We start from the raw sequence: 12,905 nt of genomic DNA, 5'->3' as shown, positions 1-12,905 counted from the left end.
CAGCGCGTAAGGACCACAGGGGCCGAGGAGGGCGGGGCCGCAGGCGAGGACAAGGGTGCCAATGAGGGCGAGGGCATCCCCACAGGGGGCGGGGGGCGGGGCATGGCAGGACGGCCCCGACAGGCTTAATCCTATCGACGGACACGGTCTCAGGTCTGCCACCAACGTCCACCACCAGGCTCTTGTCCCCGTGTTGTATGACCTTGAACGGCCCGTCGTAAGGGGGCCCCAGGGGGGGCGCTTTGGGCGTCGTGCCGAATGAAGACAAAATCCGCCGACCGTAGTCCGGGGGACACCCGGAAAGCTGGGTTGCTGTGCTACGACGTGGGGATGGGTGTGAATGTCCCGGCGGTCTCCAGCAGGGAGGAGCGCTGGGCATAGTGGCGGCCGGAATTAATTCCCCGGGGACTCGTAGCGTCTGGCCATACACGAGCTCCGTCAACGAGGCCGAGCATAACCAACGGGAGCTTATATACCCAGCTGCCATCAGTCAAGCCGGCACGCAGGGCCACCTTCATGGATCGGTGAAAACGCTAGCCTGGGGGTGATACAACTGTGGAAGACGTCCTGTGTGGTACCTGTGCCAAAGACCCCTCACCCCAAGGAATTCAACAGCTACCGGCCAGTGGCGCTGACATCACAGCTGATGAAGACCCTGGAGAGGCTGGTCCTTGGACACCTCCGGCCCCTTGTAGGACCATCAATGGACCCGCTGCAGTTCGCCTACCAGCCTGCCATCGAGGTGGATGACGCCCATCTACCTGCTGCAGAGGTCCCTCTCCCACCTGGAGAAGCCTGGGGGGTGGGGGGCACTGTGAGGATCATGTTCTTTGATTTCTCCAGTGCCTTCAACACCATCCAGCCCCCGCTCCTGGGGGACAAGCTGCAGCTCTCGGGGGTGGATCACCAGCTCACCTCCTGTATCCTGGACTGCCTCACCAACCGCCCACAGTACGTGAGGACCAGGGAGTGTCAATCAGACACCATCATCAGCAGTACGGGGGTCCCCCAGGGGACGGTGCTGGCACCGTTTCTCTTCACCCTCTACACTGCAGACTTCACCCACAACACTGCAACCTGTCACCTGCAGAAGTTCTCTGACGACTCCGCCATCGTTGGCCTCATCTCCAACGAGGACGACAGGGAGTACAGGGAGCTGACGCAGGACTTCACCTTCTGGTGCCAGAGGAACCACCTCCAGCTCAACGCAGCGAAGACCAAGGAACTGGTGGTGGACTTCAGACGGCGCCAACACTCCCCGCCGACACCAGTGAACCTCCAGGGAGCGGACATTGAGATTGTGAAATCTTACAAATACCTGGGTGTTCATCTGAACAATAAACTGGAATGGACTGATAATTCTGCTGCTCTGTACAAGAAGGGACAGAGCAGACTCTTTCTGCTGAGGAGACTGAGGTCTTTCGGGGTGCAGGGGGCACTCCTTCAGACTTTTTACGACTCTGTTGTGGCATCAGCCATTTTCTATGGTGTGGCCTGCTGGGGCAGCAGCATCTCGGCTGCTGACAGGAAGAGACTAAACAGACTGGTAAGGAAGGCCAGCTCTGTCCTGGGGAGTCCTCTGGACACTGTGGAGGTGGTGGGAGACAGGAGAATGGCAGCCAAGCTTTCCTCCCTGCTGGACAATATGTCCCACCCCCTCCAGGACACCCTGTCCTCACTGTGCAGCTCCTTCAGCGACAGGCTGCTGCACCCCCGCTGTCTCACGGAGAGATACCGCAAGTCCTTCCTTCCTGCAGCGGTCAGACTATACAACCAGCACAGCCCCTAGTAGACCCCCCCCTCCCCTACACACACCACAACACAGACTATATCACCCCTTGCTGCTAAATACCAATCAACTATGTGCAATATGTGCTATATGTGCAATATATATATGCTGTTAATAACTGTGTAATTTATACCTGGCTGCTAATCCTTAGAACCGTTACAAGGTGTGTTTTTTGCATTTTGTAAATTGTGTAACTTGCTGCTGTTAAATACCATCAAACTATGTGCAATATGTGCTATATGTGCTATATGTGCAATATATACATTATATACATATGCCATTAATAACTGTGTAATATATACCTGGCTGCTAAATCCTAAGAACTGTTACAGGATTTGTATTTTGAAAAGTATGTACATTTTTTTTTACTTATATCATAACCTTTTTTTTTAACATATGTAACATTAAGCTGTCTGTGGCTCTTTCCTGCTGTAATGATGCAAATTTCCCCTCTGTGGGACTAATAAAGGTATTCTGATTCTGAGTCACACCACAGCTTTGCGCCCGAGTCGCCGACCGTGACCTCCTCCAGGCGTAATCCCGTGACCGAGGCCTTGAGGGTCTGGACCCTGTGGTCAGAGGCCTGGTCCGGGCTCATGCGGAGGTAATCGAGGCCCAGCTGCACGGCTCCGATGACCGCTCTGGAGAGGCAGTCCGCGACCACGTTAGCCTTACCAGCGATGTGCTGGATGTCCGTGGTGTACTCGGATATGTATGAGAACTGGCGTTGCTGGCGGGCGAACTCACGGCCTTCCAGCAGGAAACGGAAGTGGTGAATCGCCAACCAGAGGCCAAGGAGTTCCCTGTCGAACGCACTGTACTTGCGCTCCCTGGGGGTTAACTGGCGACTGAAAAAGGCGAGCGGTTGCCAGGTGCCGTCGACCCATTGTTCATGCACCGCGCCCACAGCGTAGTCAGACGCGTCGGTGGTGGTAGCGATGGGGGCCTTGTGTGACGGGTGAGCCAACATGGTGGCGTCGAAAGCGTTCTCCCTTTCGGCCGTCCAGTCTATGGCCTGGCCGGGGGACTTGTCTTTGAGGGCCTCGTACAGCGGGCGCATGGTGTGGGCAGCCCGGCGGATGAACCGGTGATAAAACGTCACCATCCCGAGGATCTCTCGGAGCGCCCGAGCTGTGGGCGGTCGGGGAACGGCGGACACGGCCTCCACTTTCGACGAGAGGGGGACGGCTCCATCTTTGTTGATGAGATGTCCCAGGAAGTGGATGGAGGACAACCCGAGCTGACACTTCGCCGGGTTGATAATCAGGCCGTGTTGGTTGAGCCTCGTAAAAAGGTCTCGGAGATGTGCCTGGTGCTCTTCTTCAGAGGAGCTGGCGACGAGGATGTCATCTAAATAAACGAAGATGAATGGCATGTCTCTGAGCGCCGAATCCATCAGCCGCTGAATGGACTGAGCTGCATTCTTAAGTCCAAACGGCATACGGAGAAAGACGGGCGTTTTCTACAGGCACATTTTACCGGCGTATTTTTCATTATGATTCTACTTGTGATAGTCGGACATGGCAACCTGTGCTGCCCATGTATTGATTCCATCCGATAGCTGCTATAACACAAAACAAAACGTCTGCCTGCTCTCCACAATGATCAATAACAGCGAACGGATGGTCAAAGTAAGGTACAAATAAACAGAATCACACGAAGCCTGGTTAGTGTTGCCTGACTTTATAAAGTGTGTTCTATATAAGTGTGTGGTTGCGTTGTAGTCACTTTGGTCAGCGCTACTGCTTGTTACAACTTTTATTTGCCGTACTCGCCATAAACTGTTATTGCTCAGGTTGATCCCGCCCCTGCCTCCGACGTAAGCGTGACATATGCGGTTCTTGCTTCTATACCAGGGGTCTCAAACTCAAGGCCCGGGGGCCAAATTCGGCCCGCGACTTCATTTTATGTGGCCCCGCAAGAGCTTGCAAAGAATATAATACGTTTATTATACGGTTACATGCCACTTTACAGAAGCAGGTTGCCCATAAACTACATGTCCCACAATGCATCTCGTTTTGTGACATGCGCACTGAAGAGACTTGCAATTATTTGTCCTGGACTTCTGCTTTCAGACGTAGTTAATCACTAAGTTATTATCCTATCCGATAATAATCCAATTCAGAGGCAATAATGTAATATAATACATTATTTTATATATATATTATATATTTATATCGTTACAACCGGCCCTTTGAGTGCAACCTTTATGCGAATGTGGCCCGCGATGAAATTGAGTTTGACACCCCTGTTCTAGACCGTTCTTTTTGGAGCTTGGTAAGAACCGGTTTTCGGGGAAAAGAGCCGGCTCCGCTGCGGTGTGAACAGGAAAAACCGGTGCTTATCAGGCTCAAGCTCCGAACCGGACCTGGAACCGCGTTGGTGTGAAAGGGGCAAAAGTGAAGCAGATGATCACGCTCTGCTGGGAGAACCTTTGAACTACATGCATGCTGGCCTTTCTCTTCACACAGCTGCTAAATGGGAAACTATGGCCTTGCAGTGGTGCGAGAAATATTCAGTATTCAATATGGCCATTTATGAAGTGCTCATTCTGCAGTGGGTCCTGATTGAACTATGTGTAAGTCACAGGTACGAACTGCAGCACAGTGTCATCTACAAAATACATTAAATATACCAGGATGTTCACTTTTAGCAAGCATTTAAACATGTTTTCTTTTAATTGATTGTTGGTATAAGACCTGATATTGTGTCCTAACATTAGAAATGTACGTGTTTTTCAAATATGTCTCATGAAGACATCAATGTTTACACAACTTTCTGAACATGCTCAATCAGATATTATGTATTTATTTCAACAAGGACGGACTATGCATACAAATACATTAATCTCAGAAAAGAGAAGAGATGAATTATGCCAGATTTTAGCTAATTTCCATCTGCAGTCCTTAATAGACTTCACATTTGAATAATCAAAGGCACATATTCACATGAGATATCTTCAAAAGCTACAGTCATACATTCACAGTATGAACAAAAACACCTGCAGGATCAATGGTGTTTAAGAGTATCGGTTCCACACAAAAGCAGCAAATAAAAACAGCTATTGCATTTCAAAGTGAATTTTCTAGATGATCCGAAGCTCGTGGTTTTCAGAGAGTCCACAGCTGATCTTGTGTTCATGGAATAACTTGGAGAGGGCCTCCATGTAAAGTTTATGAAAGTGGTCTACCTCCTCCTCGGTGGCTTTGATGTGCTTCGGCACTGAGATTGGACTTCCCACTGAAAGAAGCCAGAGCGTTAGAATAAAAAAAACTACCACCATGTTTATGAACAGAAAGATGAAACACTCACCAACAGTTGTGAGGGGAATCCTGTAGGGCAGGATACCAATGTACTCTCCAACGAATAGACACGGGGCGAAACCCATGATCTTTTTAAACAGGTCCTGTAACCTCCGCCTCAGGCTGCCTTCTGAGAAAACCACCTGCTTAAAGAGATCGTTCTCCCCAAATGCGTAAGCTGGCACCAGATCAGCCCTGTGGAAGATCATCAGAGGTCACATTACTGTCAAACTGTGAGAAAAATGATACTGATAACGAGTATTCATGGGCGGTTGTAGAGGGGGCCAATACACACTGAGCTTTGACCCTCCTCCAAAAGAAGAGTCTATGGCTAAAGTGTTCCCAGGAAATAAAAGAAAAACGGTGCAAGACGAGGAAAGACGCTAAAGACAGTGTGCTGGACGTCAGATATATAAATAGAAGAAGACAGACATGAAGTAAACACTAACAGGAACACGGTATTGTCTCTTCATGTTTAAGGACTGGTTAATGAGTGAAAATGAGAACAGACTTGGACAGGAACAGAAAACATTGATAAGTGCTGCCGCCATTTTAAGTTAGGAAGCTGTCGACCTAGTTTCAGTCGTTGGCGGTGTAGTAAATTGTTTCAGATTCACCAGTGCTGGTTTTAAAGGTCCCCTATTATACTGTTTTTCACCAATATATTATAGTTCTCAGATATATCCAAAACATGTCTCTGAAGTGTTTGGCTCCAAACACCAAACAGATCATTGCAGCATCCCATAATCCCCTCTGTTTCAGCCCTGTTTCAAAAGTGCTGATTCTCTGTCTGTTACTTTAGATGAAAAATAAGGAGCCACTCCCCACGCCCCTCTGAGAGATATTTGGTTAAAAATAACACAATAGGCGCTTTCACATCGGAGTACTTTTCCCCCGTACTTTTCCCGTTTAGTTCCGATAGTTGCTGGGATTTTGCGTTCACACCAAAAAGAGAACTTAGTTCATGGGAACGTTTACCCCCTTTTTAGTGCCTGCTAGAGAGGTGGTACTTTCCTGGGGAGAAAAAAGTTCCAATTTCTGATTGGCTGGGCGGATTGCAAACCGTCATTTTATTTGCTGGCATTAGCATTATTAGCATTAGCATTAGCCCTGAGCACCAACGGAGAGAGAATAATTTATGGCAACACAAAAAAAAACATAATTTGCGTAATCTTCCCTCAGGGACTTATTCCGGTGTGAACGCGATCGGCTCCATTGGGGAACTAAGTGCTGGGAACTAAGTACGGCAAAGTACTTGGTGTGAAAGCGGCTATTGGTGCTCTAGGAGGAGATTCATGTGATAAGGTGGGGGGGGGGTTACCTTGGTTGGTGATTGGCTAATGGTTACACAAGCCAAAAAATCGTTATGACATCATAAAGTGGCCAAAATCTGATCAGCTCATTTTCAGACAGGTTTTTATATAAATGGATCAGGACAAAAAGAGAGAGAATCTTTGTTCCTGAAACTTTCAGAATCTCTTTACACATGTTGATGTAGAAAAGACATGAAGAAGTGGATTTTGCATAATAGGTGACCTTTAAGTTAGGTAGCTGTCGACCTAGTTCCAGTCGTTGGCCGTGTTGTAAATTGTTTCAGAACCACCACTGCTAGTATTTAAAGTGTGTTTCCTCTCACCCAAACTCCAGGGCCACCCTGACGAAGCCCTTCCTCTGCCTCATCACCACGGTGTTGACTCCAGGAGCCGAGAACAGCGACTCCGCAGCGCCTCCGATCAAGATCACCGCTGCGTTCCCCTTCCCTCTGTTGGTGAGGAGGTGCGTGAGGCTCTTCTTGCTGACTGGAAGAAGACCTGATCACACAAAGTAAGACAGTAATAACTATGGATGTTCTTCCTTTCCGTGTGCAGTCCAGGGGCGGTTCTAGGAGGGGGGCCAACAGGGGCCAGTGCCCCCGTAACACTGACCAGGGACGCCCCCTGTGGCCCCCCTCCAAAAAAAAGGTTACAATATTACGATTTATTGGAACTAAATCAAATCAGAGATCCGGATGTACAGTGGAGATTAAACTGTTCATTACCTTATAAAAGCAAATACTGTTTATGTTTTTTAATTAAATTGTCACTTAAAATTACCAAAACAAATACCTTTACAAAAACAAATGGCAATTACTGTATTTTATGTTCATTTTACAAAATTACTTTATACTGTCTTTGTCTTTTTAACCCGCTTTTATTGTGCCCCCTCTCATGAAATAACTGGCCCCAGCCTGCCCCCCCCCCCAGTACAATTGGTCTAGAACCACCACTGGCACTGCAGTCTCAAAAACCTCCTTTAGTTGAACATAAATACCTAGAAACATGGCATATTCCCTGAAGAGTGGAAGACTAAAAAGGCCGACCAGCACCAACAGGTTGGATCTCAGCCCAGGAAACAGCTCCTTGAAGCCGCAGCTCTCAGTGCTGAAGCAGGTGAACGCCCCGAGACCCATGATGCCGTGCGGGTGAATACCAACAACGTAGTTCTTGTTTGGATTCAGCTCGGCTGTCTTCACCAACTGAGCAAGAAAAGTTAGGATGAACAGAGACTTTAAAGGTCACCTATTATGCAAAATCCACTTCTTCCTGTCTCTTCTACATCAACATGTGTCCCCTCTTCTTCATGTCTCTTCTACATCAACATGTGTCCCCTCTGTGTAAAGAGATTCTGAAAGTTTCAGGAAAAAAGATTCTCTCTCTTTTTGTCCTGATCCATTTATATAAAAACCTGTCTGAAAATGAGCTGATCAGATTTTGGACACTTTATGATGTCATAACCCCCCCCCCCACCTTATTACCTGAATCTCCTCCTAGAGCACCAATAGGCGCTTTCACACCTGAGTACTTTCCCCAGTATAGTTCCGATATAGTTCAGAAAATTTGCGTTCATACCAAAAAAATCCGGAACTAGAACCTTTTCACCCCCTTTTCCGTCCCTGCTAGAGAGCAGGTACTTTCATGGGAGAAAAAGCCGTGAAGTTGTTTGCGGCCTGCCAGTAAACCCAAAGCAGAAGAAGACGAAGTGACGTCAGCGGCTTAATTTGCCTAATCCTCCCTCAGGGACTTATTCTGGTGTGAACGCGATCTGCTCTTTAGTTCTGATGATGAACTAAAGAGTTCTGATGAACTAAGTACGGCAAAGTACTCGGTGTGAAAGCGCTATTGTGTTCTTTTTAACCAAATATCTCCCAGAGGGGCGTGGGGAGTGGCTCCTTATTTTCATCTAAAGAAACAGACAGAGAATCAGCACTTTTGAAACAGGGCTGAAACAGAGGGGATTATGGGATGCTGCAATGATCGGTTTGGTGTTTGGAGCCAAACACTTCAGAGACATGTTTTGGATATATCTGAGACCTATAATATATTGATGAAAAATAGTATAATAGGGGACCTTTAAAAGCAAACACAAATACAACCTTCATTTGTATTTACTTGCACATCTCAAAACATTCTCTTGCACTATTTGATCTGTTTTATTTGTTATGTGTCCTATTATATATTCATGTTGCACTGTTGGAGGAGCCTGTGACTTCAGTTTTATGACAATAAAGCCTTGAATCTTGAATCCTGAACCTGAATTAGAGATTTAAAAAGCACATGCTCAATACAAATGATTTTGATCTTGTCTTATAGATGTATGTCACAAAAATAGCACTTAAAGAGTCATGAATGCTCATTTGAAACTAATGCGCCAGCACTTACAATAAATGGCTTATTTTCTTGTTCTGAATTTGTGTCTTTATGGTTAATTGCTCTATAATGCTAATATAATGTAATATACAAAGAATCAAAGCAGACAATTCCAATATTAACTTTAAGGTCAAGGATGCTTTTGTTTGGAAATAGTAATGCTACTGGTGGGACACATGGATTCACCGTCACGTCCAACACATTGTAATCAAATCAGATTTATATGAATATAAACTTACTTTGCTTGGGAAAAAGTCCCTGAGGTGATCCCAGGCCCGCCAGTTCCTCAGAAATGTTGTTTTCCTGCCCCCTGGTGGAGACATTAGAAATCTCAGAGACAGAGTGTGACATTTCAATACTACACTCTGTAAACAATATATTTATTATACAATACAATTAAACTGCATTATTATGTTAGTCTTATTATTATTATTTCTGCTTTATTTTGTCACTCCTTTATTATAAAATGTCCTTGTTGAAGTATGATATTGAGGAACAGCTAACGAAGAGGGTACTTTGATCATGGACCCCTCGTTTCTGTCATGTGATGCGATGTGCTATTGCTATAGTATGTAGTAACGTGTGTTGTTTGCATTTTATTGTTCTCTTTTATCCTTTCGCCTCTATCTACTTGTCTTTCATCCTTTCTTTATAACTAATGCTGTTGATGTATTGTGATTTTAAAAAGGTGTCTATTATCATCTGGCCGGGGACAACAGCTGGAATTTAGCAATGTCGGCTAAAGCTGCCCCATTTACTGTTCTTTGTGACAGTTGATCAATGGGGACTGTCCACGACACTATAAACAAAACATTTCATTACATTACATGTCACTTGTTAGACGCTTTTATCCAAAGCGACTTACATACTCAATACTGTGGACAATCCCCACAGGAGCAATTTGGGGTGAAGTATCTTGCCCAGGGACACAACGACATGCTGACTGCAGTGGGGTTTGAACCTGTGACCCCCTGATCCGAACACCAACGCACAATCCACTGCGCCACACGCCTCCATGAACTAAACTAAACTAAACTTTCATTTCCGTGGGTGTTGAATGGTTTTATTTCCTTTACCTCTCTCAGGGGTGTGCCAGTCCACCACCTGCCAGACGAAGTACAGCGTGGGGATCGACCACAGAGAGGTGAACATGAGGTAAAACATCAAGAGGGTGCAGGCCACTCCTGGAGAGGCATCGTCCACATGTTGGAGGTACAAGACATTCATAGATTAGCAGTGTGAATACAGTGGTTTCAAGTTTCAAGGCTTTTATTGTCATGTGTACATAGCTACAGTGTGGTTATGTCAATGAAAATCTTAGGTCACAGGCTCCTCCAACAGTGCAACACAATAAAACAGATAAAATAGTACAATTAAATAGAATATAATAAAAACAGAATATAATAGAAACAGTGCAGAATAGTCTATATACAATAATTGGAATATTGATATACGAGTGTACTTTACAAATGCAGTGAGACCCTCGTGAATTAACATGATCTAATACATTTGACAAACTTTCCAGTGTCATTTGATACAACGTGTTTGTGTGGTGGGATCTTACCTAAGAAGAGAAAGGTTGATACCCCTTGCAGAGTACTTCCAACCTCCAAAAACACCTTCCACTTAGTCTTTCCTTTCGTCATCCCTGCAACCAGGAGGACATACATACCATCAATTTGTTAAAGACATTTAAAACTGTGCTTTCATTCAGTTAAGGTCATGGGTCTATACATCGTGGACTTTACGCCTTTAGATGTAACAAAGATGGCTTCATCTGAGACATTTATGATAGTCTTTTTTAAGATAGAGATCAAATTGCTTCAGTAATGAGCACTTTAATCTTCTTCAAGGTAGAAGTAAAGCACATTTAAGAGAAGTAGACATGTGGAGATTATCCGACTGAACAAAACGTGATCCGTCTCTTAAATCTGTATCAACCACAGACCTTATTTTGAGCTATTTTCCAAAATCCTATGGAGAAATTGCATTGCTTTTTTGTCGAGGGAACGGGAAGGAGCTTACTTCTGGGTTTTTAGGACGCGTCACTGCACTATGACCCCAGAGGTGGGGTTTCTTTTGCTAAACCTCTCTAAAAAGGTCAAATGTCACTTGTTATACATCAATCTTGATACAGGGTACTTATTATATGTTATAATTTGGATTCCTAAAGCTTTTAGTCTCAGATCCCATCATTCAAGGGTGGTTTTCACTAGAAGTAATGTATTTATTTTGGACGGACACTATAATAAAAATGTCTTTACAATGTTCAATCTGAATTTACTTTAAAATAATTCCATATTGATTCTGACTTTTCTACATCCAACTCACAGGTTTATCATTGCTTTGAGAAAAAAGATTATTAATTTTCCCCATTCATTTGTTTTGGGAATGTCATTTTCGAGCCTGAGACCTGAAAAACAGGCTCAGTGCATATAAACCAAACTTGTGGACTACTGCAGAACACCTGGACTCTCACCAACTCTAAATTATACTAGGAACAACATTATTGACCAAAACTGCTGAGCGTGAAATGTAAAAAATTACCTTTATTAGAGTCTATTCCAGAGTTCATTTGAATGGATGCAGATCAGCCGTTTGTGAAAATGCACAACATGCAGGAAGCACTTTGCCCAGATCATGTAAAACAGCTGATAACAAATCCACTCCCAGATACTTTGACACACAAGCAAGCAAGGTAAGAGATAAAAAGTCTGATAGTTGGATACTTGTATATCAGATCTGTGCTGGGATATAACATAGTTTCATTTTAGGCTCTTTTGTTGTTGGTTACTTTAGTGGCCTTAGTGGTAACCTGTAAACCGTATCTAAGTGTATTATTCAACTTCATAACAGAAAAGCAAACAACAAAAGTAGAATTCTCTATTTCTCTCCTTATAAACCGACACACATGTATTTTTTTGATATTGCTCTTGCCCACTTATCTATCAATTCCACATGCCTTCCCTTTGTCAACCTACTGTTAGTGAAACCTGCAGATATTTCCCAATTCAAGTGAAGGGATTCGGCACTTTGAACCAGTGAAAGTCTTTTTTAATACATTTTTATTTTGTGTTATTACGTTTTTTTTATACCGGCATACAAACAAAACATGGCTACATGAAAAAATATGGGGTTCTTTTAACATTTGTACAAAAAAATGTGACCAAACGTAACTAAGTACAGCATAACTTGGAGGAATTCTAATAGAATGTTGGTTGTGTGCATGCTCACTGATAGGGCTATTACTGGGACACTTAAAGGGGCCACACTCGTGCTTCTATTGGCTCGCCCTCTAACACATTTAGTGATAGGCTGGGAATGTCATTTTCCAGCCTGAGACCTGAAAAACAGGCTCAGGGCATATAAACCAAACTTGTGGACTACTGCAGAACACCTGGACTCTCACCAACTCTAAATTATACTAGGAACAACATTATTGACCAAAACCGCTGAGCGTGAAATGTAACAAATTACCTTTATTAGAGTCTATTCCAGAGTTCATTCGAATGGATGCAGATCAGCCGTTTGTGAAAATGCACAACATGCAGGAAGCACTTTGCCCAGATCATGTAAAACAGCTGATAACAAATCCACTCCCAGATACTTTGACACACAAGCAAGCAAGGTAAGAGATAAAAAGTCTGATAGTTGGATACTTGTATATCAGATCTGTGCTGGAATATAACATAGTTTCATTTTAGGCTCTTTTGTTGTTGGTTACTTTAGTGGCCTTAGTGGTAACCTGTAAACCGTATCTAAGTGTATTATTCAACTTCATAACAGAAAAGCAAACAACAAAAGTAGAATTCTCTATTTCTCTCCTTATAAACCGACACACATGTATTTTTTTGATATTGCTCTTGCCCACTTATCTATCAATTCCACGTGCCTTCCCTTTGTCAACCTACTGTTTACCCAATTCAAGTGAAGGGATTCGGCACTTTGAACCAGTGAAAGGCTTTTTTAATACATTTTTATTTTGTGTTATTACGTTTTTTTATACCGGCATACAAACAAAACATGGCTACATGAAAAAATATGGGGTTCTTTTAACATTTCTACAAAAGAATATGACCAAACGTAACTAAGTACAGCATGACTTGGAGGAATGCTAATAGAATGTAG

The 12,905-nt window shown here is 44.2% G+C and overlaps 1 protein-coding gene across 2 annotated transcripts; it reads right to left on the bottom strand.

Annotated features, from left to right (window-relative positions):
• Positions 1 to 4,451: 4,451 nt before the first annotated feature.
• Positions 4,452 to 12,310, bottom strand: LOC117490458 (2-acylglycerol O-acyltransferase 3-like). Of its 2 annotated transcripts, none has more exons than XM_034140212.1 (8): positions 12,255 to 12,310; positions 10,342 to 10,425; positions 9,854 to 9,961; positions 9,017 to 9,087; positions 7,402 to 7,606; positions 6,728 to 6,902; positions 5,102 to 5,286; positions 4,452 to 5,029 (listed from the first exon to the last, which is right to left on the bottom strand). In XM_034140212.1, exons 1-8 carry the CDS (start codon positions 12,280 to 12,282, stop codon positions 4,875 to 4,877), a joined length of 1,011 nt encoding a protein of 336 aa, XP_033996103.1. In that variant the 5' UTR covers positions 12,283 to 12,310; the 3' UTR covers positions 4,452 to 4,874. The 2 variants fall into 2 exon arrangements, with proteins under 2 accessions (XP_033996103.1, XP_033996102.1); XM_034140211.1 differs by lacking the exon at positions 12,255 to 12,310 and adding an exon at positions 11,325 to 11,402.
• Between the last annotated feature and the right edge of the window lie 595 nt (positions 12,311 to 12,905).

This window comes from Trematomus bernacchii, unplaced genomic scaffold (genome assembly GCF_902827165.1).
Source record: "Trematomus bernacchii unplaced genomic scaffold, fTreBer1.1, whole genome shotgun sequence".
Lineage (NCBI taxonomy): Eukaryota > Metazoa > Chordata > Actinopteri > Perciformes > Nototheniidae > Trematomus > Trematomus bernacchii.
This window is presented reverse-complemented; position numbering and strand designations above follow the sequence as displayed.